This window comes from Dreissena polymorpha, chromosome 1, assembly GCF_020536995.1.
Source record: "Dreissena polymorpha isolate Duluth1 chromosome 1, UMN_Dpol_1.0, whole genome shotgun sequence".
NCBI classification, from domain to species: Eukaryota; Metazoa; Mollusca; class Bivalvia; order Myida; family Dreissenidae; genus Dreissena; species Dreissena polymorpha.
The window spans coordinates 121,079,473-121,107,044 of record NC_068355.1 but is presented as its reverse complement, the minus strand read 5'-3'; the positions used below and the strand labels follow the sequence as shown (position 1 = coordinate 121,107,044).

Here is a 27,572-nt window from a genome sequence, read left to right as displayed (position 1 = left end):
GTCTTACGCACCCAGCGACCGCTGATTTTAGTGTATTTTGATGCCCAAGTCTGGAATTAAGCGACCGCTTTAAGGCCACAACAAATTGATGATTTGTTCTACGGATTTTAGCCAAAAAAAATGGAGCGAGCGAGCGAAATAAAAATAAATTAATTTTTATTCTATTTTTAAAAAAATCACAGGCGAGCGAAGAGCGAAAAATAAAAAATAGATATATTGTCTCTGTAAATTGATATTTGTTGCCAAATAAATGCATGATATCTTCAAAATACAAACACAAGGTCATTTAGTAGTACTAACTTATTTTAACTCTAGTCCAATGTTTGTTAAAGTATGATAAACAAAATATTCTCCAATAGTTATTCTGCTTATTCACAACAGGTAGTGACTACTTAATGTTAACATGGTACACTGTACTTTTCACTAGCAAAGTTATATAAGAAGCTCAGTCTTCTGTCAATGAAAGTTAAATAGCATGACAATAAATAATATGCTAAACATCAAGCGTAAGAAATATCTTCAATTTGTATTAGTTCTAAATATCATAGGTTATAGTAGTATACATTATACTCAAATGCATTACTTTGGTTAGTTTAGCAATGTTAAAATTAGAAATGAGAAGTTTAAGTTTTGTAAAGTAAAAAAAAACATAACTTCCTAATGAAAGAACAATAAGAAACAGATAGTTATTTTATTTTAATATAAAACACATGCCTTTTAATCAAAACTATTTATAGATGTGATTAGTAGGAGCCCTTTATTTTAACATAGCACAGTGACATATATTTGTCTAATTTGAGTGCCAAACAAGAGATGTGTTTGTCAGAAACACAATGCCCCCTACTGCGCCGCTTTGAAAATATATATTTATTTTTTTACATGAACTTGACCTTTCACCACTCAAAATGTGCAGCTCCATGAGATACACATGCATGCCAAATATCAAGTCAATATTGCAAAAAGTATGGCCAATGTTAAAGTTTTCGGACAGACAGACGGACAGTTCAACTGCTATATGCCACCCTACCGGGGGCATAAAACGACTAGTATCAGTTCTAGTATATTTATTAAATGACTAGTACTATAATATATATTTATAACAATAGTAGTAGAACAATATTTAGCGTGACTATTTGTAAAACACATCAATTTACAATAAAACATACTTTTCCAAGAAAAGTGCAATCACAAATGACTAGTATCAACTTTAATCTTAACACAAAACAATTAAAATCTGTAGAAATAGAAATTAAACTGGAAAATACGAAACACTAATATTTTTAAAAGTTAAAGCATTTGCTCTTTATTCCAATCCATGATTTTTCATTTTCAATCACAACATGTTAACATTTATAAACATGATGATGATGGTCATCATAAACACATACTTTTGCTTTGGTCTCATTTACAAACCAAATCAAAGTAAGAACTTTTGAAGGCTTGAATGAGTTCATTTGACTTTTTGTTTTTTTAAAAACTTCTTGGCGCCCCATGTTTTTGCCTCTTTTCCAGAATGTCGACAAGACACACAAATTGGCCTGACAATGGAATATTTTGTATACAAATCTGCAATATATGCATCGTTGTCATCTAACAGACAGTCAGGAGATCCACAGTGGATGCACACTGGTGGTAGGTAATGCCGACACTTGGCTGAGAAATAAGCTGTTTCCACCTCAGAGCTGCAGGTCACGCATCTCCGAACATACAGGTCAGGTGCATCTTCCAACTGATCTCCACAGATATACGAATGGCATGCCTTAATGTTCCGCAAGAATTCCTCCTGCAAGGAAGTGAAATGTTATGGAGCTTTTCACAAAATTGACAGTCATCATTATTCGCCCTATCCAAACAGAAAAAATCTATGGTCTTTTTTTCAGGCTTATAGAAATTCCCAATTTTACCAGCCTAAAGTGCTTGTAAAACTCATAAAACAGATATTAAACAATTTCTAATTTTATTTTCGCTATTTTTTTTCCAAAAAGAATTTGAGCAACTTTAAGCAACTTTAATCAACTGCCATTAGAAGCTTACTTTCAGAAAGATGAAAGTACGAAGAAAATTGCCATGTATTTGAAGGATTAAATAAAATTAAAAAAAAATTGTGTCTGTTATTTTGAACAAAATGTACACAAATGGCTGCGCTCGAAAATTCTGACTCAGGCTAGTAAAATTTCCCATATTACTAAATTTCTATTACTGTAATACTTCTCCAAAGCCTCTTCATAGACATGGAATTGATGGCAGCTATGTCTTGGATAAGTTCAAGAGCACATACATGTAACTAAGGAATAAGTGAATCAATATGTGTGAAAATTGTGTCATGTTAATCTACACTTCATGGTGATTCGCATGCAAACAAATTGCCAGAAGGATTGACCGACAGAGTGACTCCAATAAATTGCCTCCCAACCTTTGTGTTTGCAGCATTATTAGACTTGAAACCTATTCAAATCAAAGCAAAAACGAATGCATTTCCTTCATATTAAGATTATCATTTACCAATGCATTTTTTGTTTTACAACTATTTATATCTTGAATGGGCCTTTGATGGTATGAAATAAAAAACAATGTTTTGCAATGTCAATCTGGTGATATATTAACACATACCGTGTTTGATCAGACATTAACAAAAAATATTCGGGCTCTAAGTTGCAAACCAACAAGCCAAAGAGCTTTTTTCTGATCTGTAAAAATATGTATCATTCATATCAATTTATTGGATCAATACGTGTCTTTTTATAATCCTGCCAAACTGTGTATAACTGTGATGTTTAAATGTAAATTTAGACTCTTAAAAATTATGTAACCAACATGTTATGATCCTATAATGTTGAAACACGCTGTAGATTGTATTTTTACAAAACGTTTACCTGTTGTCGGTCAAGCTTGTTTGGACTGAAGACACATCTTGGCCTGCTACATTCTCCGCAAAGGACAGCATCTCGAAGCTTCTCATTCTAAAACAACATGGAAAGATATAGTGTAATGAAAGCAAAAATATTTAAAAAATGCTTTTTATGGCAAAATGCCCGCTTCAATTTCCAGCCTGCAAAAATGTTGACAACATGATATCATTTTGACATGATCACTTTTTCTCTTGGTGTTGCCAATTGCCAGGTGGAAGAAGGAACGGATGTATACTGCAACAAAAATGCACTTGGAATATTTCTCTGATTTTTATTTTAATATCACAGTTGTAATTCAATGAGGTTTAGTTTAAACCTATTTATTTTAGCTCGATTGCATTGAAAGCCTTAGGCTTTTTTGAAACGCTCTAGAGTCCTTTTCCTGGGACTAGAACCAGTACTTGGTGTCTATGGGGAGATCTAAAGCACGCTCCTACTATGGCAATTGAACCCGTGACCTCTCGGTCGCTAGGCGGACACCATATCCACTTTGCCAAGGCGACCTTACAATAAGGTTTGACAGTTTGACCTAAATATAATAATATAAACATGAAATAAAGTGTTAAGTTATTTGCGAGCTTCTAAAATATTATAATTATCATTACCCTCAAAATTTCTCGATTCTCTTTATCATGGTTTTGTAATTCCTCATCATAGGTTCCACATGGTCTGGTTGAGGGTCTGTACTTGTCACGGGTCAGGGCTTTCCCAAACAACTGGAATTATTATTATGTTATTATAATTTATATAATTGAATTGGCATGTTTAAACCTTATCTCAAATGTTGCTTCCAGTTTCTAAACACAATAGTCACACATTATCATTTAAATCATTAAATTAACTACATGTCAGCTGGACAAGTTAAGTTAACTAAAATGTCAACAAGGTATATAGTTAAGTATATTTATGCCTTTTTATTAAACAAAAGGCAGAACATAATATGTTGTCAGATCAATGAAGTAAACATGAGTAAATTGATTATTCAAATTTAATTGTAACTATTGACCATTTGCACAGGTACACAACCTTCAAATGCCAAAGTAAGTTTCCAAAATATATTTGTAATTTACACAACTTCATCCATTCAATAAATATGTCATATAATGGAATACAAATGCGATAAATTTACCTCACTGAATGGTAGGTAGTGTTCACCATTTTCGTCAGGCTTTGGTTCAGGGAGGAACCTGAGGCGGTCAAAAACATCCTGATCTCGGACTGGGTTAACGGAGCAGTAGCCACATTCATCGGATGAACACTTCTTTAACTGGAAGCAGTAGTGGCTGGATTCTGCATGCCTCTCAAAGAAATCCTTTAGAAGAAAGGACACTGATGTTTATAGACGCTCTTCCATATTAATAACATGTTGTTTTTTTGTCATTTTTTAAACAAGATGTATCTTTATACATAGGTTGATTTTTCATTATAAAATATAATAAACACACGTTTTCATTAATATTGTTAATAAGACAGCATAGCCTTCACAATATCCAATATTTAATAAAAAATGAATAATGTTACCCGGTAAACATTTAACTTTTAAAATTGAATAATTGTGTATTGTTCTGAGAAAACTGGACATAATGCTTGTGCATAAATTGTCATCCCAGATTAGCCTGTGCAGTCCACACAGGCTAATCAGGGACGACAATTTCCGCTTTTATGGAATTTTTCGTTTAAATAATGTCTCTTCTTAGCAAAAATCCAGTATAGGGGGAAAATGTCGTCCCTGATTAGCCTGTGCGAACTGCACAGGCTAATCTGGGACGACACTTTACGCACATGCATTATGCCCAGTTTTCTCAGAAAGCGACACAGTTAAACTTTCCATAACCTAGACAAATTGCTTGCCTGTGCCAGATGCATATTTTAAGGTTGAATGTTAAAAACCTTTATTTGTTTTTCTGTCAGATAATAGTATACGCACTGGCGCATATTAATTTAATGCGAAACAAATACTTAAATTGGAAGTGACATATTAAAAACTAATATTAATATGCATTATGTAACCAGTGACCATAAGCAATTTTAGTAGAGGGCAATATACAGTTATATCAATATAATTTTACTGAGAACAACAATTATTATATCATTTCCAGACAAGCAGGACATTATCTATGCATTTTTCTTTAAAAAATAAATTTAGTTTGTTTTACCTGCAGATGCTTGCTTTTCTTCAATTCAGCGCTTTTTGTGTCAGCTGTGGCTACTGGACTATCTGCTCCAAAGCCAACACCAGTGATATCTAAGATGGATGTGATCTCTTCATCTGATACCCCTTTCAAAGTTTTAACAGGGTTTCCTTTCAAGCTCATTTGTGAGAAACGTTTGTTCACAAGATCAACCACTGGTTCCATACTTTTCTTGAAAGCCTCTTTCAGACCATCTTTTAGTCTGGCTTGGTTTCTTACTGCAGTTAGAGAAGACAAGTTTTTAACCATCTGTTCATACTTCTCTTCCATTTCATTTCTGTCTAGCGCAACATGCTGCAAGGCCAAATTTAAAATGGACATGCAACGTTCAGCTGGGTTGGTCCAACTATGTGATGGTGCCGTTCGGAGTGCAATTAGCATGTCCAAATCTAAATGCATGAAGATAAGAGTGAGCGACAACTTAACCGTTTCATAAGTGACTCTATGATCCGGTCCTCCATCAGTATAAAGGCACATGATTGGGGTTCTCAAATTTAATCCATCTGAAGAGTAGGCATCATTTAATCTTACGAGTTCAATAACTTCAGCAGCATGTCTAAATGGGCTAGATGGGCTGAATACCTTTTCTTTTGTTGTCACATGCATGTCCCCTGAAAAGAAGCTGTCTTTCGAGTCCCTAGGAATTTCTGTGACAAGAACAACTGAAGGAACAAGACCGCAAAGATGAAAATCATGGTCAGTTGCAACTAATACAGGTCCCTCTGAAGGTGTTAGAACCTTGTTATGCCCTCTTACTCCAGTTGATATAGGGATTCCTGGTTCTCCCACTGGAACTATTGCCTTGTCGTCCATGCATAAGAACATAGCACTGTCTCTAAACATCACACAAAATTCTTTCATATACTGAAAGTATTTTGCAGCATAGTGTGAATCAGGATGTGAAACTCTTGCCTGGCGTGTCTGCACACGGAATTTAACATTGAACTGACCAGTGTACCTTAAAGCAGTCTTATGAAATGGATTACTGGGACAAAACTGCAGTCGGATCGTTTCATTGCTAGGAATGGGTGTTCCATCAGGCACTCTTTTACAAATGTCATTCTTTAAAGTCTCTATTGAAATTGCCAATGGCAAATACATTTCATCACATTTTCGTCTTTCACTGACCTGTAAAACCTGTTCTTCAAAGAACTTTCCCATTTCTTCAAAAAAGGCATCATAATATGTATCAGAGCCATTAGTTGCTCGTAAATCAATCAATAACTGAGAGTCATCTGCGCCTATGATCTTCGACACCCTTTCATTAATTTCTTTTTCACTGGAAGAATTGGCACTTTCTTCATGCCCTGTTAGGCTAAAATACATGTGTCTAACGACTGACTTTGGGCATTTCACATAACTTATAAACTTGTCAATAAATTCTTGTCTCATAGCCCTGCTTGAGAACGTCGGAAGATCTTCTGAAATTTGAGAGATAACTTTCATGTTGCGGGATGTTTTGTCTTCTGTTTGACCTACTGGAACACTCCAAATGAAATTTAATGTTCCTATGCTTCCTCCATAAGCAACCCTATACAACATAATCGGTTTGGACAAACGAAGGTTTTTGATGAATTTGCGACGTTCAATACGATTATCGGGACAAAACTTGTCAAGGTGCACATAGGTATAATCTGATGTTTTCACTACTGTCTGGTTTAAATGACTATATTCTTCTTTAACATTGGACGGTGTTACAGGATCTATGCAAACCGAGTTCGAGTCACCGCAGTTAGCTGTTTCTCTTTTATGACTTATGTTTTGGTGTTTTTGGTTATCATTTTCAAGTCTGTCTTTGTATTGTTTTAGAGATTCTGCTAATTCACCCATGATTTTGGCTAACACTGTGTTTCGTTTATCACTCAATGATGGCAAACTAAGGGCGGAGTATAGATCACCAACCAATTCGCCAAGTCTGGCTGCCTTTACAATAGGTGGTCTGTGCCTAAGTAATTTGTAGCTGTTGTAATTTTGAAATTTGTTTAATTCAGTTGGAACATGACAACTGGCATCTTTCAGTCTTGCATGGCAGTGATCTACGTACCACAAGGCATTGCTGAGAGATTTTAGGGCTTGTTTTCCACTGTCCTCGACAATATTAGATGGCCATCCACACCCAGTACTTTGGGCCCAATCAATCAAGTCGCAGTACAGTTGTTGTGGACCAGAAAGTTTCTTTACTTTTGAGCTTGTGTTTACTTCATATTTTTTGGGCATAATGTATACCTTGGACTTGTTCATTAAAACTGTGAATGCATTGGAGTTTGAACTTGTTGATGGAAGTCGTGCAGAATTAATTGTATATTCGACCATTTTTTTGTCAAGTTCTACTGCGACATTTAGTTGCATGTTGATGTTCGAAATTTTTATTCTATCGCTACTACCAACTTTACTGCAGATATTTACAGAATTCACGCATTCGGGCGACATTTCGAGGCCTGATGATGATGCGGCTGCGATGAATAAATCGCTAAAATCGTCCGTAATCCGGTGACACATTGCCACAGGAGAAAAAATTGAATTACCATTGGTGTCTTTCGCCGACACGACTATGCAGACGAGCGCCGCCATTATTTTACCATAAACCAATCTCATTATTATCGCAAAGCGTTATAAAAGTCGTAAAATACGTAGGCTAAATTAAACTAAATCTGTAAACAAATACATGCGGAGCAAAATTGTTGCTGCGGGCGCGAAATAAAAATAAAAATATTTTTATTTAGTTTTAAGATTTTTAGGTGCGGCAAATCCGACGAACATTTAATCAATTTGTTGTGGCCTAAGGTAAAATTGGTAAATCTGTTGACCGTTCAGGGACAAAGCAGTGTTGATTGTTTATCTAAGCCGATAACATGAACGATGACACCTTTGTTGTGATTTCACACCAGCCATTTTCCTTTGTCTCGATGGCCGGTTCTGACCGGTGTTAATGCTGACTGCGTATCATTTTGTGGTGTCGAATAATACAATGAGGTATTGCCAACAGTCTACGGGTTAAAGAGTTTACTATCTGGGACGTTAAGTGACAAATTTGATCGCCGATTTTATTGCAGAAACAATGCGCCGACGCGACAAAAATTTTCACAGTGTTCTCGAGAGGTGTAAAAAATAATTAATCGGTAACATGTAGCGAAATATGTTCATTAAAAAATGTAATTGTTATTATGCTAATTAGTTTGTGTAAGCAAATTGTCCATTCAGGCGTGTTTATTTAGTTTTAAATCAAGGTGTTTTATTTATTTCCATATGTACCATAATCGAGTCAGTTATATATAAGCTTACATGCAGAAATTAAAATGTCAAAACGGAAAGTATAAACGTTAAAATGAGAAAATTCGGGTATGTGAAGTGTCGAAGAGTAAAAGTGCACGTAAATTAAATCGCGAATGAGTTTGGAGTCGGAAAAAACCCATTCTCCGTGCTAACAATGTACACTGTATGTTAAATTAGAGAGAACAAATACAACTTATTTTAAGTAACAAATTGTTTTATTAATTTTATTTATATTTAGATTCATTTGATTACAAAAGCAGAAATCGCTGTGTCAAAAAGAGATAATCCGATATCTGGATTTAAAATCAAAGGTCCGCATTCATCACAAATGGCCTTTTTTAAACTTAAAACCATTTTATTAAGAGACCACTTTGGTTACTCCCTGTAGGGGTCTCTAAATACAAGATTGACTGTATACAATTTCCGCGGTACTTGTCACAGGGGCATGTTTCAGTTTGCCGGGACGTAAGGATATGTCATATATTCATGGTACTCAGGGCTTAGCGCACCTCATATACACGTGGTACGCGGGGCTTGGAGACGTTCGCCGTAACGCAAAGGTTAGAGCCCTGCTGCGGGCTACTTTTTTTTCCTTTTTTTTTTTAAATTTTATGCTTGATGTTTTGCTGGAGCTTTTTAGATCCAATGTTTACATTTATCAATATAAAGCATTTAATGACAAACTTCAATAAATACCAAAATCTGTGAAAGGTCCCCTTTAAAGGCATTGTACCTTTTAGTCGGCTGTTGTTCAGTGTAAAATTGAGAGTTAATTGTTACATTCGAAACCATAGAGTAATATAATTCGTCTTCGCCGGTATTCGTCCGATAATCGCACACAGGTGCTTTTGGAAGTCACACGGGTAGCCGATCGAACAAGCAAGTGGAATAAGCTGATATATCTATGGCCTTTTCTAGTCACATAGTGCGTTTTAACAAACTAAGTTATCAGCCAGGTTGCCATTTTCAACCTTTTAATAATGTATGAAACTGACATTGATTTAAAACCTTTTTTCGCACCTGCAACAGTCTTTTAACTGTAATGTAAAATAATTAATAAAGAAATCTTCCGTGAAACAAAATCACTCATTGCTTTTATTTTAAGCAGAACATGCTAATTGAAACATGTATTATTTTACTATGGAATTTCAAAAAAAATTCCCACCACAATCACTTCTTTAACCTGTTTAAAAAAAAGCAACGATCAGATTTATTAAAGCGCTATATTGTCTGTTTCGATGTATGATCAACTAATCTTTTAAAGATTTGTATACACATAAGTTTCAGTCGCACGTTTGAATATTTTTTTTAATGTTCTTTCTTTGCGGTATATCTCACATTTTTATATATCCATTTTGCAACTCAGATAACTGTTCTTCTCAAAGAGACTTGCTTAAATAACATTTTGGCATAAATCAACTTTTTGCCACAATTTCAAAAAGGAAGAAAAACAACACATAATAAGTGAGCAAACATCCAAAACTGCTTGATAATGATTAACATAGAAAAAAATAAACATGTGATACTCGCTAATATATCTGTTTATTTTCGTAAAAATGTGCGTCTTTAATTTATCAAGTAAATACGCATGATATACAAATTGGCGGGCAACTAAAAACATCATAGATTTTAAAGCTACGCAAGTTGGGTCCATACCACACCAGTTCCAATTAAACATTAACAAAAAAGTTGAGTTTAATACTATCTGCCTGTATCTGCTATTTTGAACTCTTCATATCCATTAAATCTACAGAGTTAAGGCATGTGATAACAAACGTTAAACATGCAAAATAATGCGGAAAAAATCCCTTTATTATGGCGGTTTTAACTTACTTAAACAGAGCTCGCAATTCCGGGACGTAGCTTTTGTAATCAGCAAACGCAAAGCCGCTGTTGTTGAGGATATACTTCTGCAGGAACGGTTGCTTTCGGTCGTCGAAATGCACATTTTCGAATGCCGTGTGAACGATGCTTGCCGTTCGCAACACTACGACTCGCTTTCCAAGTTGTTTAAACTGGAACGTACGTCCATAACGTTTTCCGATTGACGTCAACGTCTTGTGTAAAACGTTAAACGGATTGAGTTGTAAGAATATCCCTAAGAATGGGTAACCTTTCGGCCCGGGTCTCTTACGATCTCGAGCACGTCGGGATGAAACGAAGACGAAATATACAATGATAATCACACAAAGAAGTCCGAAGATCGCGAACGTAAGGTATGAAGTCAACATGCTGAACATTTAAAATAAATCTTTGACTAAAAATATTTCTTTTCATCATATAAGGTCAATCTGTTGTGAAATTTACTTTCGTTGGAGAAATCTTTCTTTAGTAAGGAAAGAATTATTAAATAGTTTTAATACCGATTTTACTCTATTACTTAAATAAGTCGGTAGATTGTAGGTGTATATATTCATAGCTGATATATTTATTTATATGTAAATTATTTACTTCATCCAATACTATTCAACACCAACCCTACGAGTCGCGTTCTGAGAAAACTGGGCTTAATGTATGTGCGTAAAGTGTCGTTCCAGATTAGCATGTGCAGTCCGCACAGGCTTATCAGGGACGGTACTTTCCGCTTTTATGGTATTTTTCGTTTAAAGTGATATTATGGGCATTTTTCACTGTTGAATTGAGATGAAAATAATTAACAGGTCAAAATAGTTAGTTAAAATGTGGTGACTGAACAATTATCTGCAACTCATCTTGCTACCAGTTGTTTATAAAAATATATTTTATATTCGATATTTTCATGACTCACCCAGTCCTCTAAGCCGAAATGATCCGTAAAACAAAATTGTGTCTTTGTGTCGTACGAACGAATCTGCACTAAAACTAAATTTAGGTTCACTTCGTACATGCATGATTAGTTGTCAAACGAAAGTACGGTTGATATTCAAATGCATTATTATTCTCTTTCCGGGATATTGTTTTAGTATGTTGATGCTGCATTAACACATATAAGTGTATATAAAGTGAAAGCACAAAAAAACGGTTGCGATAGACACCTATAAACTTTAAGATGCCAACAATATCACTTTAAATGAAGTCTCTTCTACACGAAAATCCAAATTAGGCGGAAAGTGTAGTCCCTGATTAGCCTGTGCGGACTACACAGGCTAATCTGGGATGATACTTTACGCACATGCATTAAGCCCAGTTTTCTCAGAACGCGACTCCTATAATCCAATAGCCCGTATTAACCATTTGATTATACGCTATGTAAATATTCTGTGCTTTTAAAGCTTTCACTAAAAACGAGTGCTAGTCAACACGAAGAGTCGGAAATGACATTAAACGTAAGTATAGAGCACTAATAACATCTTTGTAAAACTAATAATTATATAAAATAATAAGACGCTAACAAATCCAAAAATGTGAATTGCAGAAAAAATAGAAAGATAATAATTTGCGTCTATAAAGCAAGCAATTCTAAGCATCAGTGGTTTATTTCATGCGCTCTCAGCTTCAAATCGCCGATTGTCAGACGATTAACAACTTGAAATGTTTTAACAACTTGAAATGTTTTTCCCGATATAATAAACTTCTCTTGTTACTGACTAACGCGCTTTTCATAGCTGTAACAAAAAATAGACGGATTTGATGAAACGATTTCGCAACTTTTTACGTTATTTCCACTGGATTGTTCATCTACGTAATTGTAAGTCAGTGTCTCATGATATAATTATTTTTGTTTAACTGCACGTTTCTGATGAAATTAACAAACATATACACAACCGGACGCAAGTCATTTTAATTAAATTCACTTAAAAGATTGATTTAAATAGACTAACGACATGCTTAATTATATAGCCATTATGATCACTCATTGAATAATAGCGATATTCCGAAACCTAAACGTAAAATATCAGCTAATTACTTGCTAAATTAATTTTAAAGGCGATTGTATAAACATCAGCAACATAAGTACCCAAGTCTATTTAATGTCCCGCATAATTTAACTCAAGCGTGTATAGTCGTAAGACCATTATGTTAAACTAATATAAATACAGTACATACCAGATGTCATACTTGAATAATAAATAATTGTACAAAACATCACTTACAGTATGCAATTTTGAACCATGAATGGTTTTATGATGTCGAAATTGCATTTGAATGCTTAATTGGTTACAAAAGTGCCCATTAGATTAAAGGGGCCTTTTCACGTTTGGGTAAATTGACAAAATTGAAAAAAGTTTTTTCAGATTCGCAAATTTTCGTTTTAGTTATGATATTTGTGAGGAAACAGTAATACTGAACATTTACCATGCTCTTAAATTGCCATTATATGCATCTTTTGACGATTTAAAAACCCGAAAATTTTAAAGCGTTGCAACGCGAAATGAATTAATAATTTGGAGAGTTCTGTTGTTGTCGTTATATTTTGGGAAACTATGCGGATTGCTTATATAAAGTATAAATACGTCTGATATTGTATCAGGAAGGATAGTTGAGTGGTCTAAGAGGTAGCCTTTTTACTCCAGGACACCAGGGGTCAGTGGTTCGAGTCCTGCTGAGGGTTACCTTTTTTTTCTATTTTTAATTTTATTATTGATTCTTTACTGGAGCTTTTCACATCCAACGCTTACATTGATCAATTTAAAGCATTCAATGACAAACTTCAAAACATGCCAAAATCTGTGAAAAGGCCCCTTTAAGCGATTACGATTTTAAAAGGGTGTATTAAAGCATTTTCGAATATATATTTATTCATCATGCTTATAAAGTGTGAAATCTAACTGTTGCGAAAGGGTTAAAATTACAGTTAAATGCCTTGTGTTGGTCTATAAGTGTTCAATAGATATTGGATTTAGACGAAGGAAACCAGTTCAGATCTGTAAATAATTGCAAATTATAACATATTTAAACCCTGAAAATTACAGGTATGTTAATCGTGCGCTGACGCATGGTCACCTTATAAACACGTGGTGCATAAAGCTTGGCGCTGGTACACGGGGCTTGGTTCAGTTCGACCTGACGAAAGTGCACCTCATATATACGTGGTACTCAGGGCTTGATGCAGTTCGAAATGACGTAATATCACCACATATATACGTGGTACTCAGGGCTTGAGGCAGTTCGGACTGACGTAATATCACCTCATATATACGTGGTACTCAGGGCTTGATGCAGTTCGAACTGACGTAAGGGCATCACATATATACGTGGTACTCAGGGCTTGGCGCAGTTCGACCTCACGTAAGGGCACCTCATATATACGTGGTACTATCACAACAGTGCTCGTTTACAAACGCACATTTGTTCTGCATCTTTGTGCTCATCGTTTTGTAATATAAATTGTGTAATGTATTAAAAACTTTTCTTATCGCACGCTGTACCATTATTATGCAGTGCAGCAGCTATAAAACGGTGCTTAAATACTATAAAGTTATGTGCATAATTTCTTAACGCAAAGGTTTGTAACAAACTTTTCCTTATTTTAAATTGAAACAAGGAATACGAGACAAAGATTAAGATCACTGTCTCTTATTTTAAAGCTATCCGATTTTCCTAAAAGTTATAAACATAAAGAATTACTTTAAACCTAGTCAATTTCATTTGTTTCGGATTTCCCAGAGACTTATTCGGAATCATATTTTTGGGGCGAACATTTTCGGATATTTAATATGCAGAACTTGTTTGTGTTATTAAAGCTGATTCATTCAATATGGACGGGTCACATTTCAATTGTACATTTCATTTAACAAGAAACACTTAAAAGATGCTAAGATGAAGACAATAAACATAATAATAATAATAATAGCTGCAAACATGATACGGGTTCATGCGTAGATATAACTGATATAATAACATTCGGTCTTATGTAACTCATTTATGCCTAGTGGACTCTCCCATCCTTGTAAATTGGATCAATTTATTTCCAAAATTAGGGATGTCTAGTATATTTATTTCTTTATTTATAATATTTCTTACAGAAATTCCTTTAAGCAAACAGCGCAGACCCTGATGAGACGCCGCATCACGCGGCGTCTCAACTGGGTCTGCGCTGTTTGCCAAGGCTTTTTCCTGGACGCTATGCATATGCTTCGCGTCGTATGACAAATCACGACCTGAAATCTCCACGCTAGATATACTTGGGGTGATACGCTGAATGGTACGCCAAAAGGTAACATTTAGTTCATTAAGTTCAATTATCAGGTTATAAAGAGGGGCGTTACCAACTTATCCCTTCACCGATTGAACGTTCGAGCTTGCGTCGAACTTTTGAGTATGCAATACCAAACATATATTCTGACGTATACATGCTATTAACACATGCACATCTCCATGAATTCTCATCGATTTCCAATTGCTTTTATTTAACTTGTGTCTTCTACGCAACAATAAGCGCACCTGTTTTCATATACATAAGAAACATGAACATGTTAATGCTCAATGATGCATAGCGGAGGTGGTTAGCATGTGGCTATAATATTGATAAGTAAACACATCTTTTAGAATAAAAATATTCAAATTATAACGAAAAATCAACTTTTCTGAAAAAGAAATTCACTATCGATATTAGTACTTAAAAAAATATAATAATAGTTGTTTTTTGTGGCATACCATATTCCATTTAATTTTCTCGCAACGATATTTATTCAAACGACATTCGAACACTTACTAGGTAAATGAACATATCTTGAGTATATTGTCCCGAAAATAAAGAAGATTGATTTTGTATGTGTTAGCTTTGTTTTATCGAAATACTGTACGAAATGTTCGTTGATCTTTAGGGTAAACGGTCTTTTAATCAGCGTTTTGTCACAATTTCAAAAACGAGCGAAAGGACCAGCATAAGTAAGTTAGTAAAACATATTAAATACATTACATTTAAAAAACTATAAAACATTTAAAAAATGAAAACGATGGAGTAGTCTTTAATATTTCTGTTATTTTCGTTTAAATCTATGTCTATTATTAATCAAGTTAACACGCATTATTAAAAACATTGCGGGTTATCCCATATGTTTGAGCTTCAGCAATTTAATCCGAACCACCACAGTTCACTTCCCGGAGAAACATCACAACATTGTTTGGGTTAAAAGTATCAACCTTTCGCTATATTGCCCTCCTTATTTCGGCTAACTGTTAAAAGTTAAGACATTTAATTACAAACGGTAAAGATGCAAAACATGAGAACACGTCACTTTAATATCACTTACTTGAACAGATCTCGCAATTCAGAGACGTAGCTTTTGTAATCAGCAAACGCGAAGCCGCTGTTGTTGAGGATATACTTCTGGAAGAATGGCTGCTTTCTGTCGTCGAAACGTCCATTTTCGAAAGCCGTATTCATGATGCTTACCGTCCGCAAAATTACGACTCGCTCTCCAAGTAGTTTAAACTGAAACGTACGTCCGTAACGTTTTCCGATTGACGTCAACGTCTTGTGTAAGACGTTCAACGGCATGAGTTGTAACAATATTCCAAAAAAAGGGTAACCTTTCGGCCCGTGTCTCGTTCGATCTCGAGCACGTCGGGATAAACACAAGACGAAAGATGCGAGGATAATCACACACAGAAGTCCGAGATTCGCGAACGTAAGGTATGAAGTCAACATGTTTGTAATTTAAAATAAATCTTTAGTTCAAATTTTGTCTCATCATCTTTTTAGGTTGATCAAAATTGAGATTTGTACACTGCGGACAAATATGTTTTGAATAAGGAAAACATTGTTCAATGGTTATAATACCGAACCATATTCTGTAACATTTAAGCAGTCAGTAGATTGAAGATGTCAATATGCATACTTCATACATTAATTCAAACGTATAGTATTTACTCCAAGGACTACAGTGTAACACCAACCTTCACATTCAGTACATCGTATGTCTTTTTAAATAGACGAGCTGTCTGTAAAATGATCACTTATAACTACACTTTCGCTACTCCTATTGATGTGCATTTCAAGTCCACACGAACTAATAATGCGCGTGTACTAATCAAACAATTCGAAGTACAATGTGTTTATTTCATGCGCAAACAAAAAAAATCCAGATCGCACATTGTGATATGACCAAGTCCTTTAAATGGTTTGGTGTTGATAATACCAGCATTTCTTTCTACTCCAATACGTGCCTTTTTAACTGATAATTCACATAGATGGATTACATGGACGGTTTCTAAAACGTTTTACGTAATTTCAACTTACATGATCACCAACGTCCTTTTGCGTAAGTTTTTTCTTCAATACATATTTATGCTGTTAGTTAATTTTCAGATGAAATAAACAAAAAATGTCCACAACATAGCACAAGTGTATGTATTGCTCCGATTATATTAGCTTCAAAAACTGATATCAGTATATCGATGTTTAAATCATGCGTAGTAAATAAGGTAATAGGATCACTCGTGGAATGAAATCGATATTCAATATCCTGAACAAAAAGCTTACTTTCGTTACTTTCAAGATTTTCTATAAAAAGCATATGAAACAAACACAAACAAAACCAATAATAGCACACTTGTATATTTAATGCCGCGGTTCATTTCACTCACCCGTGAAACGTCGTGAGACATTTCTCTTCAACTGAAATAAATTGAGTGCACACCAACCATCATGCTCGGGGCTACCTGCTTACACCAATAAATAAGCAATAATTAAATAGTAATGGTATGGTCTTGTAGTAGTAATAGTAGTAATAGTGGTGGTGGTGGTGGTGGTGGTGGTGGTGATAGTAGTAGTAGTAGTAGTAGTAGTAGTAGTAGTAGTAGTAGTAGTAGTAGTAGTAGTAGTAGTAGTAGTAGAAGTAGTTGTAGTAGTAGTAGTAGTAGTAGTAGTAGTAGTAGTAGTAGTAGTAGTAGTAGTAGTAGTAGTAGTAGAAGTAGTAGTAGTAGTAGTAGTAGTAGTAGTAGTCGTAGAAGTAGTAGTAGTAGTAGTAGTAGTAGTAGTAGTAGTAGTAGTAGTAGTAGTAGTAGTAGTAGTAGTAGTAGTAGTAGTAGTAGTAGTAGTAGTAGTAGTAGTAGTAGTAGTAGTAGTAGCAGTAGTAGTAGAAGTAGTAGTAGTAGTAGTTGTTGTTGTTGTAGAAGTAGTAGTTGTGGCGGTGGTATCTTAACTGATTTATTAAAGTAAATTAAGGGTAAGCCTTATCCTTTCTATCATTGTTTTGACCGAAGTTTTTCATTGCAACTTTTTGTTTTATGACGCCCAACTAAATGTAGCGTGAATAAATTCAACCTCGCATTTAATTGTCCCCTCAAGAACTTGTACTACATTGAAAACAAAGGTTGTTTTTTTTTAATAAATTTTAGTCGCTCGTCCATTGTATGAAAGGTGTGTTGTGTAGTGTAGTGCATATTTATAAATGCAATATCTAATGCTTGTTTATAAAGTTAAACTATTTCAAAATGAGTAGCTCATGCCCTGTACTTTTGATAATCCTATATATATATAAATATATATATATAGATATATATATATATATATATATATATATATATATATATATATATATATATATATAAACTATCCATTACGTATATGTTTATTCAATCTTCAAACATGTGTACGTAGATATAAATGATACTTTATCGGATCATATTAAAAGTGACCCCCATGACAAGCAATGAAGTTAACGTTTGTTTGTTTGACGATTTATTTTTCTGGTATGTCACTATATCTGATTATGACGCAACTATCTTTCCACATATTCACATAAAACATATTTAAAGTGTCCTCACATGACAAATAATGAAGTCAACGTTTGTTTGTTCTACGATTTAACCGTATGGTATGTAAGTATTTAATAATGACGCAACTTTCTTTCCACATATTCAAATAAAACATATAAGAGCCATGCTCTGTGAAAAAGGGGTTTAATGCATATGCGTAAAGTGCCGTCCGACTAATCAGGGACGACACTTTAAGTCTAAACTGGATTTTTTTTTAAGAAGAGACATTATTTAAACAGAAAATAAAAGCGGAAAGTGTCGCCCCAGATTAGCCTGTGCGGACTGAACAGGCTTATATGGGAATACACTTTTCGCACATTCATTTAACCACCTTTTCACAGAGCACGACTCATATATATATATCATTTTGCGTGTTTAAATGAAAATCCAACCACAATACTTACTGTTAGAAATATTTAGACTGGATCTTGAACAGTAAACGGTAAAATAACTAACTGAAGGCTTATCTGGTTTAGAGGGACGATGTCATTGCAGACTGACCCCGCACTGACCTTGATATCTCGTGAGATGGAATGTCAAACGTTTCAAGAAAGTCACAGTGTTTGTGCTTAAACAATGGCTTATACAAAACCCAAGGATATAAAGTGTTATTGTGTATGCCAGCATAAACCTTTGTGTTTGTATATTATGGTTGGGAACCAATCGGAATAGCAATAATCACATGATATCAAAGACATTAGTGCATATTCCAATATGGAAATAATTTTTAAAGGTAGAAACACATCTGCATTGTATGCATTTTCAGGCAAAAACAAACAACAAGAGACACGCACACACACTATTTATTTAGAGCCTTTACTGTAAAACTGATTCGCCAACTCACGATATCTGTAAATGCTTCACGCTCAGCATTTTGCAGGCATCGTTGTAAAACGCGATGCTGCATCAATATCATTTTCAAGTACACCAATTTAGTAGTAGAAATCGAGTTTACATTTATCCATCCTTTTATAAGGATGAAAACCTGCATAAGACAGCTAAACCAAATAAGTACAAACACTCAGGTTAACAACAGATTGTAAGGCAGAAAGAAAAACTATTGTTCACATTTATACTCTTTTAACGTGTACACACATAAACATATTCCCTTTCTGTGTTTGTCTTTCGTGTATATAAGAAATTATTCAATGTTTTAATACTAAATATATATCACCGCCTGTAACCAGATAAACAAATGCAATAATTCTGAAAACGATGCCAAAATGGCTCTGATACTAATTTGTTGTATGCATAATTTCTTTGAGTACTATTGTGAGAAACTTTTCCTTATTCGAAAAAATAAATAAAGAATACGGAGAAAGGGACAAACAACTATACTAATAATATCACTTCGTACCACCAGAGTGGTACTGATCGGTCAGCAATTTATCCTCCAGTTCATGAATGTTTTTATCTAAAAACATACATTTAAAACCTCTATATAATTTCAAATAATAACCCTGTTAACATACTCAAAATAACACACAATTATCATACAAGTGTTTTATTTTCCTGTTTCTAGTTTTGATCCCAACATTTAATTATTCTTATTGTGTTTCCTTCTGACCCGGTAGTCTCTTTATTTACCGACTGCCTGCATTTGCTTCATGAACTCTTCGACTCCAGCTGTCAAAAAAATATAATACAAATATTAATGATTGGGCCACAATAATAATGGTCTTTCTCTCAGTTTTCTTGCATTTGTTTTCGAATAAAAAAATAACTCCAAATTATAATCGTTGCCCCTTTTGGAACGATTGACTATTTTATCTTTATCAAAAGATGATTACTAATAACGGAACGTGCGTTTCCATTAGATACATTTTTTCGTAGTGTTATTTGTCTTCATCACGGAGCGTATATTAATCATCTAGAGCCCGTGGTCTTCATTGCATGCATAGCTATTTTAAAATTTCGGATGTGTGGCAAAATAGTTAACTTGACAATTTCTAAAAAAGTTCCTATACGTAAGAGTATAGCCCCACAGACAAGAAACAAGTGCTAGAATGATAAGGGAAATTGACGAAAAACACATAACAGTGTACGGAGGGTTATTAAAATTAACAGAAAGTGATAATGTGATGCACCATTAAATGGGTCCGAAATAATCTAATTTTTAAATATATGCCAATTTCTAAGTAAAATTATATTAATTATTTAAAAGTAGGCATGTTCAAATATTCATCAATATATACACAAACAAGCATATGGACATGCAGATTTGATAGTCGGTTTGATTAAATGCGCCCAAGATGGCATTCAACTAATTATTAAATGACCTTTTACACAGAAGAGCGCTTGCAGGGTGTTCTACAACACTTTAAGAGCGCCATGTGATCGCCATGAAATATGCTGACAATATATTACATGTTCTTTATGGCGCTCACACAGCGCATTCCGAACGTTTTTTATGGCGTTCTTATAGCGTTCTTATTATTATTATACCACATTTATATAGCGCCCTTTTCATACTCGAGATGTGCGTTCAAATGCGCTTTACAGTTTTCCCTGATCACTGGGTCATAAGTCGTCCGTTAATATCTTACACAAGACATAGGATGTTCTTATAGCGTCACCACTAATCTCCATGCAAAGTTTTCTTTCCATGCATTCGCATACAATCTCTGCCATCACAAGAAAAAACTACCAGATAAGGTAGGGTTTTATTTGTTAGATATATTATAAAAAGTAGTATCATTTTACTTTATATTTTGACAATAAAGAATAAGTTTAGGTTCATAATAAAAAATTTATAACATGAATTTAAAAAATGAAAACTAACAACTGGAACATTATTGTATAACGTTGCTCTGCTTTCATCACATGGTAGGTTATGAAGGCAGGGATTTGATCCAGCTATGCTGGTTTCAGTCAAATCTCTGCGCGGAGGTTGCGTCACCACAGCGGGGTTCTCGCGAAGTTCATTCATTGTGCACACATTGTCTCTAGGAACTCAAGTCAGGGATTCAATTCAAAGACATTTTAAACCGTGCATTTTGTGTATCTCTTGGATTTATTGATCGATGTACATTAATCCATTTAATATAGCACACGAAGCAATGATTTTCAGCAATTTGAAATCATGAATAAATGTTTTACAAAATAAATAATGTGCGTAAGCGAGGACTAACATCCGCTTTAACAGTCGATGTATACTTTTCGTCAGACATTGATGGCCAATTTTAATAAAGACATGACAGAATGCGGTACCAAAAGTAATCGATCAAGTGTCATAACGGTATTGATAAAACGTGACACATTGATTTAATTTGAATTATATATTGATAGAGTAAACGAATATATAGAGTTTCGTACTAGGCATTGAACAACTCGTAAGTTTCCATAAAAGCAAACGTCCTTCTTTTGTGTGTGGATCATTAACCTTGGTTTTGATATTACAACTGAAGATTTCACTCGTTTTCAATACATTTAAAGCGGGTATATACGATTTTGTCAAATATTTATGAATTTATATAAACTGTGTAAAAAAACATATTATATATATATTTCAATATAAATTAAAATAAAAGTTTAGAAGAGCATGTGTCGAAAAATGCGAAATAAGCCAGATATTTAATTCTGAAATTGAAAACGGCTGTACAGCCGAATTCGCCAGCATGTAAACCATACATGTACGATGTGCATCTTAACTTACGAGGGGTGTTCCAGAAGTTTGTGGCTTTTCGCTATAACTTTCATTTGGTAACATAAATGGAAAAAAAATAGCATGTTAAGAATATTTCGTCCTTTCCAAATATACTCTCCAAATATCATGGAAATACATAAAACAATAAATATATATCAGAGATTTAAACATGTGCACAATGCGCACACCGACCCACGTGTAACGTTTCTGTTCAACGTCAATTACGTTATGAAGTTAACAACTGTCAAATCTTTTCCACATAATCACCTCCAACGCGAATGCACTTTATGTGTCGGGAAATCCACTTGTCAAAAGTGTCTCTATACCAGTCAGCGTCAAAAGACGACACGATTCGCTATGCTGCAACTGTAAGTTCCTGTTTACTTGCAAAGCGAATACCGCGCAACTGTGATTTAACTTCCGGGAAGACGCGGAAGTCCATAGGGGCCAAATCCGGGCTGTAAGGAGGACTAAGCCGCTGTAACGTGAAATTTGCCGTAAATTCTGTTTATCAACGACATTTAAACCAAATTTAAATTCGCGTTAAGCTCATACTTTTACCAGCAAACTAATAAGTTATAGCGAAAACACACGAACTTCTGGAACACCCCTCGTAGTTTAACGGTTTATAAATACAAAGACGAATGCTTCGGTTATTATAGGAAAATATGTACGTCACTATCGGCTCGGGGTACTAATTTGTCTTTGCTGCATTTTATGAAATTCGGCTTTAATGTATAATTTTTCTTGCCTATTTTGTGTTATTGTAACATATTTTATCAATATATTACAATTAAACACATATAAAAAATCGTATATACCCGCTTTAACATTCCTTTTTTAAGTGGAAAATAACGTGTGAATGGTAAATGATGACGATGATTATGATGATTGTTTTGTATAATTATTGAGAAGGACAATCAGTTTACCTGTGAAACCTACTCAAATAGTGCGTTTTTTAAATATAAATATTCTAAACAAATAGTGATGCATGGTTTATATCAGGAATGCTCCTTAATTGCATGTGTAACCAGAGTACATATTACTATTTTTTTAACGTAAATTACCTTGTGAGAAAAATGTTGCAGGATTGAAGCCAGTTCCAGATTCTGCAATTACAAAAAAACAAGAATGCATTTAAAAACTTATAGAAATGAATAAACATTTATAATTATGTTAATGTATATTGTTAATTTACGTTTATTCAAAGTACCTTTCAAAAAATTAGTTAGGTGGAAAAACATTATTTTCTTTCGTGAAAAAGGGGAATTGAACCACACAAATAGTTTATTATTTGATAGAGTGGCATAATCTTAATGTGTATATACTTACGACCCGCTTGCACGCCTTGCAAGTTCACTTGGAAATTGCCCTGCGAGTTGGCGTTGAAATTCGCCGTCCCTAGGGGTCCCATATTCATATTGCCACTTGCGCTTCCGCTTGCGGAGCCATCCGGTGCCACACTGACGCCTCCAGAAAGCTGGTTTCCATTCGGTCCGTTAATGGTCCCACCAACGCTTCCGCTGGACTGTCCGTTTTGGTTCTGGAAATTTCCGTTGAACGTATTTCCACCGACGTTTGCTGTGCCGCCTAGATTGAAACCGTTCTGATCAAAACCCCCATTCAAATTGAAGTTGCTCCCTCCTGGCCCATTGATGTTTGCACTTCCGCTCCCGCTCACTGCTCCTCCCGGTGCGACACTCACACCACCACTGAACGTGTTGCCGTTTGGTCCATTGATGGTTCCACCGACACTTCCGCTGGACTGTCCGTTTTGGTTCTGGAAATTCCCGTTGAACGTATTTCCACCGACGTTCGCTGTGCCGCCTACATTGAAACCGTTCGGATCGAAACCACCATTCAGATTGAAGTTGCTCCCTCCTGGCCCATTGATGCTTGCACTTCCGCTCCCGCTCACTGCTCCTCCTGGTGCGACACTAACACCACCACTGAACGTGTTGCCGTTTGGTCCATTGATGGTTCCACCGAAACTTCCGCTGGACGATCCGTTCTGGTTCTGTAAGTTGGCGTTGAACGTATTTCCACCGACGTTCGCTGTGCCGCCTACATTGAAACCGTTCGGATCGAAACCACCATTCAAATTGAAGTTGCTGCCTCCTGGCCCATTAATGTTTGCACTTCCGCTCCCGCTCACCGCTCCTCCCGGTGCGATACTAACACCACCAGTGAACGTGTTATTGTTTGGTCCATTTATGGTCCCACCAAAACTTCCGCTCGACTGTCCGTTCTGATTCTGATAATTCCCATTAAAGGTGTTACCGCCCACGTTCGCTGTCCCTCCTACGTTAAATCCGTTTGGATCGAACCCGCCGTTCAAATTAAAGTTGTTCCCATTGGGCCCATTGATGCTGGCACTTCCTGCTCCGCTCACTGAACCATCGGGGGCGACAGTAATTCCGCCCGAAAACGTGTTACCGTTCGGACCACTGATTGAACCGCCGATTCCCCCAGATGTCGATCCGTTTTGGCTTTGAATGTTGCCGTTGATAGTGGCTCCGCCCAACGAAGCGGTTCCGTCGGCTTTGATCCCATCCTTGCCGACGCCTAGGTTCGCCGAGACATTACCGGCACTTAGGCTGCCGGAAATACCGTTTGAATCTACTTTGAGGTTATCTTGCAGTATCCTCTTCGAGTGATGTTTACCTATAGGAAAATGTCTTTGTGTTGGGAGTTATTTATAATTTTTTAATAATGATTCCGAGTGCGATCTTGTTGTATTCAATTACAGTTAATGACGGTTATATACGGACTGCGCAGAGACTAATACCATGATACAGTTTCAACAATCATGAAAGCAATATAGTTCATAATCAATAAATCGATTGCATTTTCGTAAAATTATATAAAAAACATAAATCAAACATACCACACAAGTGTGTTTCGGCGATCGGCACATCTTTTATTGGAATCTTGACAATCTTAAAAAACAACAAAAAGGGTTTCTATGTAAAAATTATGTATATATTTATATATAAAGTCTACTCCTTATACTAATGGTACTACTTCTTTTCTATTATTATTATCATACATACTATATTAATGTTACCTAAGTAAAGCTCGATTGGTCATTGTCAGCTCGGGTACTTCTTACATGTACCCCGGGAACTTTTAAGTATACTTACATGTACCCCGGGTAAGGTAAATATACTAACACGTACCCGGGAATTATAACGCTAAATTTGAACGTTGACGGCTATTTTTTTGAAATTATTATGTTTACATTTATGGCAATATTATCTTAAATAGCGTCTTTATTATCGAAACTCCTGCTCAAAAATGAATGCTGAGGAAGTTTATTTTCAAAGATAATTTTGGTTCGCATTCCGTAGCGCGCTTTACGACATCGGATTTTTTTGGCGGGAATAATACTCGGGTACAGTCTTAATTGGCCGGGTACGTGAATATTTTCCGTACCCAGGGTACATTTAAGTATACTTAAGAGTACCCGGGGTACATTTAAGAAGTACTCGAGCCGACGCTGACAAATCGAACCTTAGTAGACCTATAAGATCGTAGCGTTCAATTTAAAAATTAAACAGTAGATTTTCAAGAGCTGTGAGTACCGTTTGCGTTGCCTCATCAAAGAGTTGGAAGTGTTCGTCTGTCAGGCTTCCAGTGAACAGACCGCATAGTTCATCCTCTGAATATACATTTATATCATGTACATGTTTTAGGAAACCAATACAGAGTGAGTGACTGTGAAAGCTGATCTATGAATATGGTTTGACGCATAACATTAGTTGGACTGACACAGTCATGTTGTTTGTAATGGTTTCGCAAACAATTAAGACTTACTTTATGGATAATTGTACAATAAATTAGAAAAACGACCATTTCTCTGTGTAAACAGCTTAGTTAACAGAGAGTTCAGCGTCATTTTAATCGGATATTTATTGATACTCCTTTTTCCTAAAAGGACTCACACATTGTATATCAAAGGGAGACAAATAGATTTCAGTAACACTAGCAATAAATGTGTATTTGTTGCCCCTAAACGATAATTCGTTCTTATAAAAATTTCAATTATCATTTATGCGTCAGAAAAAGCTTGACTTGTGGCTACCTGTGAGTTCTCATATTTCAAAAGATACTATGGTTCTTACACATTATCGCGTAGAGACAAAACAGGTAAAATCATGTATTATATGTCCGTTAGATAAAAAAAGAAAGGAATTATATTATGTTCACATTTTGAATCGGAATGCGAGAAATAGACGATCAATAATAAACAACAGACATACAAAAATAGCAAACTAGTCATTTGATAAGTTTGACCGTATTTATTTTTAGCTCGATTGCATAGACAGTCTTAGGCTTATTCGAAACGCTCTCGAGTCAGTTTCCTTGGACTAGAACCAGTACTTGGTGTCTCTTGGGAGATCTAAAGAACGCCCCCAAGTGGGGACCCGTGACTTCTAGGACGCTCAGCGGACACCATATCCACTACGCTACAGCGAGCAGTGATTTGATTGAATCGTAGACATATGCTGACATTGTTCAAATTATAAGTATTTGTGAAGCTATCGTCTGAATAATGTTGAATGTTATGTTATCGTTAACATTGCTGACACCACATGGATCGTTGTCAATTTAACTGCCTGGACGATGACACTCTACTTCCGATTGGGTTCCCTTGTAAGTGCTTTATATTGTATGGGAAATATTCTTAAACGGATAAGTTCATAACCTAGCTCTGCCAATAAATCGACATTTACCCATAAAACTGCAAATAAATGTATTTTAACTTTTTGATGATCTTTTCTCATGAATGAATTTTAACATGCTCGAATGGTTGATAATTCGTCTTTACTGATGAATGTGCACCAATTGTACAAGATTACGACAACCACGGTTAAACCATTTTATCCAATGATTTTAAGTAATAATGCTTACCACATAGGCAAAGGGTCACCTTCGTCGGGAAGGCATTTGCAGTAGCGAAAACAACGAAGAATACACACAATTGAGCAAGATGTTTGCTGTCCATTTTTCTGTCCAAATTGAGAATGACTGAATTGTGACTTCTCCTGTTTTACTTGTGTATAAACTAGATTGGAGACAGTCTTATCTCGTGTTGCATAATTCCGATTCGTATCGTGCCATTGTCCAAATTAAGAAACAGACATGACTTGAATTTTGTAACAGTATACATTGTAGAGTACGATAAACTATATTCTTCAATTATGTAAGTTTGCACTTAATCAACCACTACGAAAACATATTTGGATCCGGCAAAAAATTATATTTCTACTGCGTTGACTACGATTTTAAAGTGCGTTTTAAACGCAAAGAACAAATATAGCCTAGCGTACAAGTCTTTATGTTCCAAGCTGAAGTATATTGTCGCAACCTCTACCACCACGGACATCATCACTGCTATCTTTGTGACTGACATGACACATCAAATTACTTTACCACTTTCTAGATATAACAAAAAAAAACACGTGACCGCAGTAACACAATCAATTGAATTTTATATTAATTTATAATATTGAGTATTTTTTCAAGGTAACTGTGCCTACAATATGTTACAAAAGCGACACATTATGTCTGTTTTAAGGATTTTCTGCTTGCTAATGCATATATTTCCGTGTATGAATAATCGACCAGTTATTATTCACGTTAAATAAAGCTTTGTTGAAAATTTCCCTTAAACATAGGTATTTTATTCACCTATTTTTTTATTCAAATTAGAGAAAATTAAACTTTGTTTTGCTTAATTATACGTGCTTTAAATAATTCTGTTAAGTATATTTAAATTTGTAAATAAGCGAATTCTGTAATTCTACATTCGAAAACAATAATGGATGTCATATTCTTGTTCACCAGTCCGATTCGTTCAGCAAA

At 35.2% G+C, this 27,572-nt stretch overlaps 2 protein-coding genes across 3 annotated transcripts; both read right to left on the bottom strand.

The window, feature by feature from the left end:
- Positions 1-683: 683 nt before the first annotated feature.
- On the bottom strand, positions 684-7,691 carry LOC127847221 (uncharacterized). Its single transcript, XM_052378974.1, has 5 exons — positions 5,066-7,691; positions 4,039-4,221; positions 3,515-3,625; positions 2,874-2,960; positions 684-1,783 (listed from the first exon to the last, which is right to left on the bottom strand). The coding sequence occupies exons 1-5, from the start codon at positions 7,670-7,672 to the stop codon at positions 1,451-1,453; spliced, it is 3,321 nt and encodes a 1,106-aa protein (XP_052234934.1). The 5' UTR covers positions 7,673-7,691; the 3' UTR covers positions 684-1,450.
- An 11,855-nt stretch (positions 7,692-19,546) lies between these two features.
- On the bottom strand, positions 19,547-26,812 carry LOC127847207 (uncharacterized transmembrane protein DDB_G0289901-like). 2 transcript variants are annotated; one of them, XM_052378969.1, is made up of 7 exons: positions 26,619-26,812; positions 25,289-25,365; positions 24,592-24,643; positions 23,769-24,368; positions 23,037-23,531; positions 22,772-22,813; positions 19,547-19,684 (listed from the first exon to the last, which is right to left on the bottom strand). In XM_052378969.1, exons 1-7 carry the CDS (start codon positions 26,710-26,712, stop codon positions 19,638-19,640), a joined length of 1,407 nt encoding a protein of 468 aa, XP_052234929.1. In that variant the 5' UTR covers positions 26,713-26,812; the 3' UTR covers positions 19,547-19,637. The 2 variants fall into 2 exon arrangements, with proteins under 2 accessions (XP_052234929.1, XP_052234922.1); XM_052378962.1 differs by having other exon boundaries at positions 23,037-24,368; positions 26,619-26,807.
- Between the last annotated feature and the right edge of the window lie 760 nt (positions 26,813-27,572).

Coding starts and splice junctions, on each gene's coding strand:
- LOC127847221 (XM_052378974.1), bottom strand. CDS start 7,672: ATGGCGGCGCTCGTCTGCATAGTCGTGTCGGCGAAAGACACCAATGGT. Junction 3,626..4,038: donor ACTACCTACCATTCAGTGAG/GTAAATTTATCG, acceptor TAATAATTCCAG/TTGTTTGGGAAAGCCCTGAC. Junction 2,961..3,514: donor AGAATCGAGAAATTTTGAGG/GTAATGATAATT, acceptor ATGTTGTTTTAG/AATGAGAAGCTTCGAGATGC.
- LOC127847207 (XM_052378962.1), bottom strand. CDS start 26,712: ATGGACAGCAAACATCTTGCTCAATTGTGTGTATTCTTCGTTGTTTTC. Junction 25,366..26,618: donor GGTGACCCTTTGCCTATGTG/GTAAGCATTATT, acceptor ATGTATATTCAG/AGGATGAACTATGCGGTCTG. Junction 22,814..23,036: donor GCAAGGCGTGCAAGCGGGTC/GTAAGTATATAC, acceptor TTGTAATTGCAG/AATCTGGAACTGGCTTCAAT.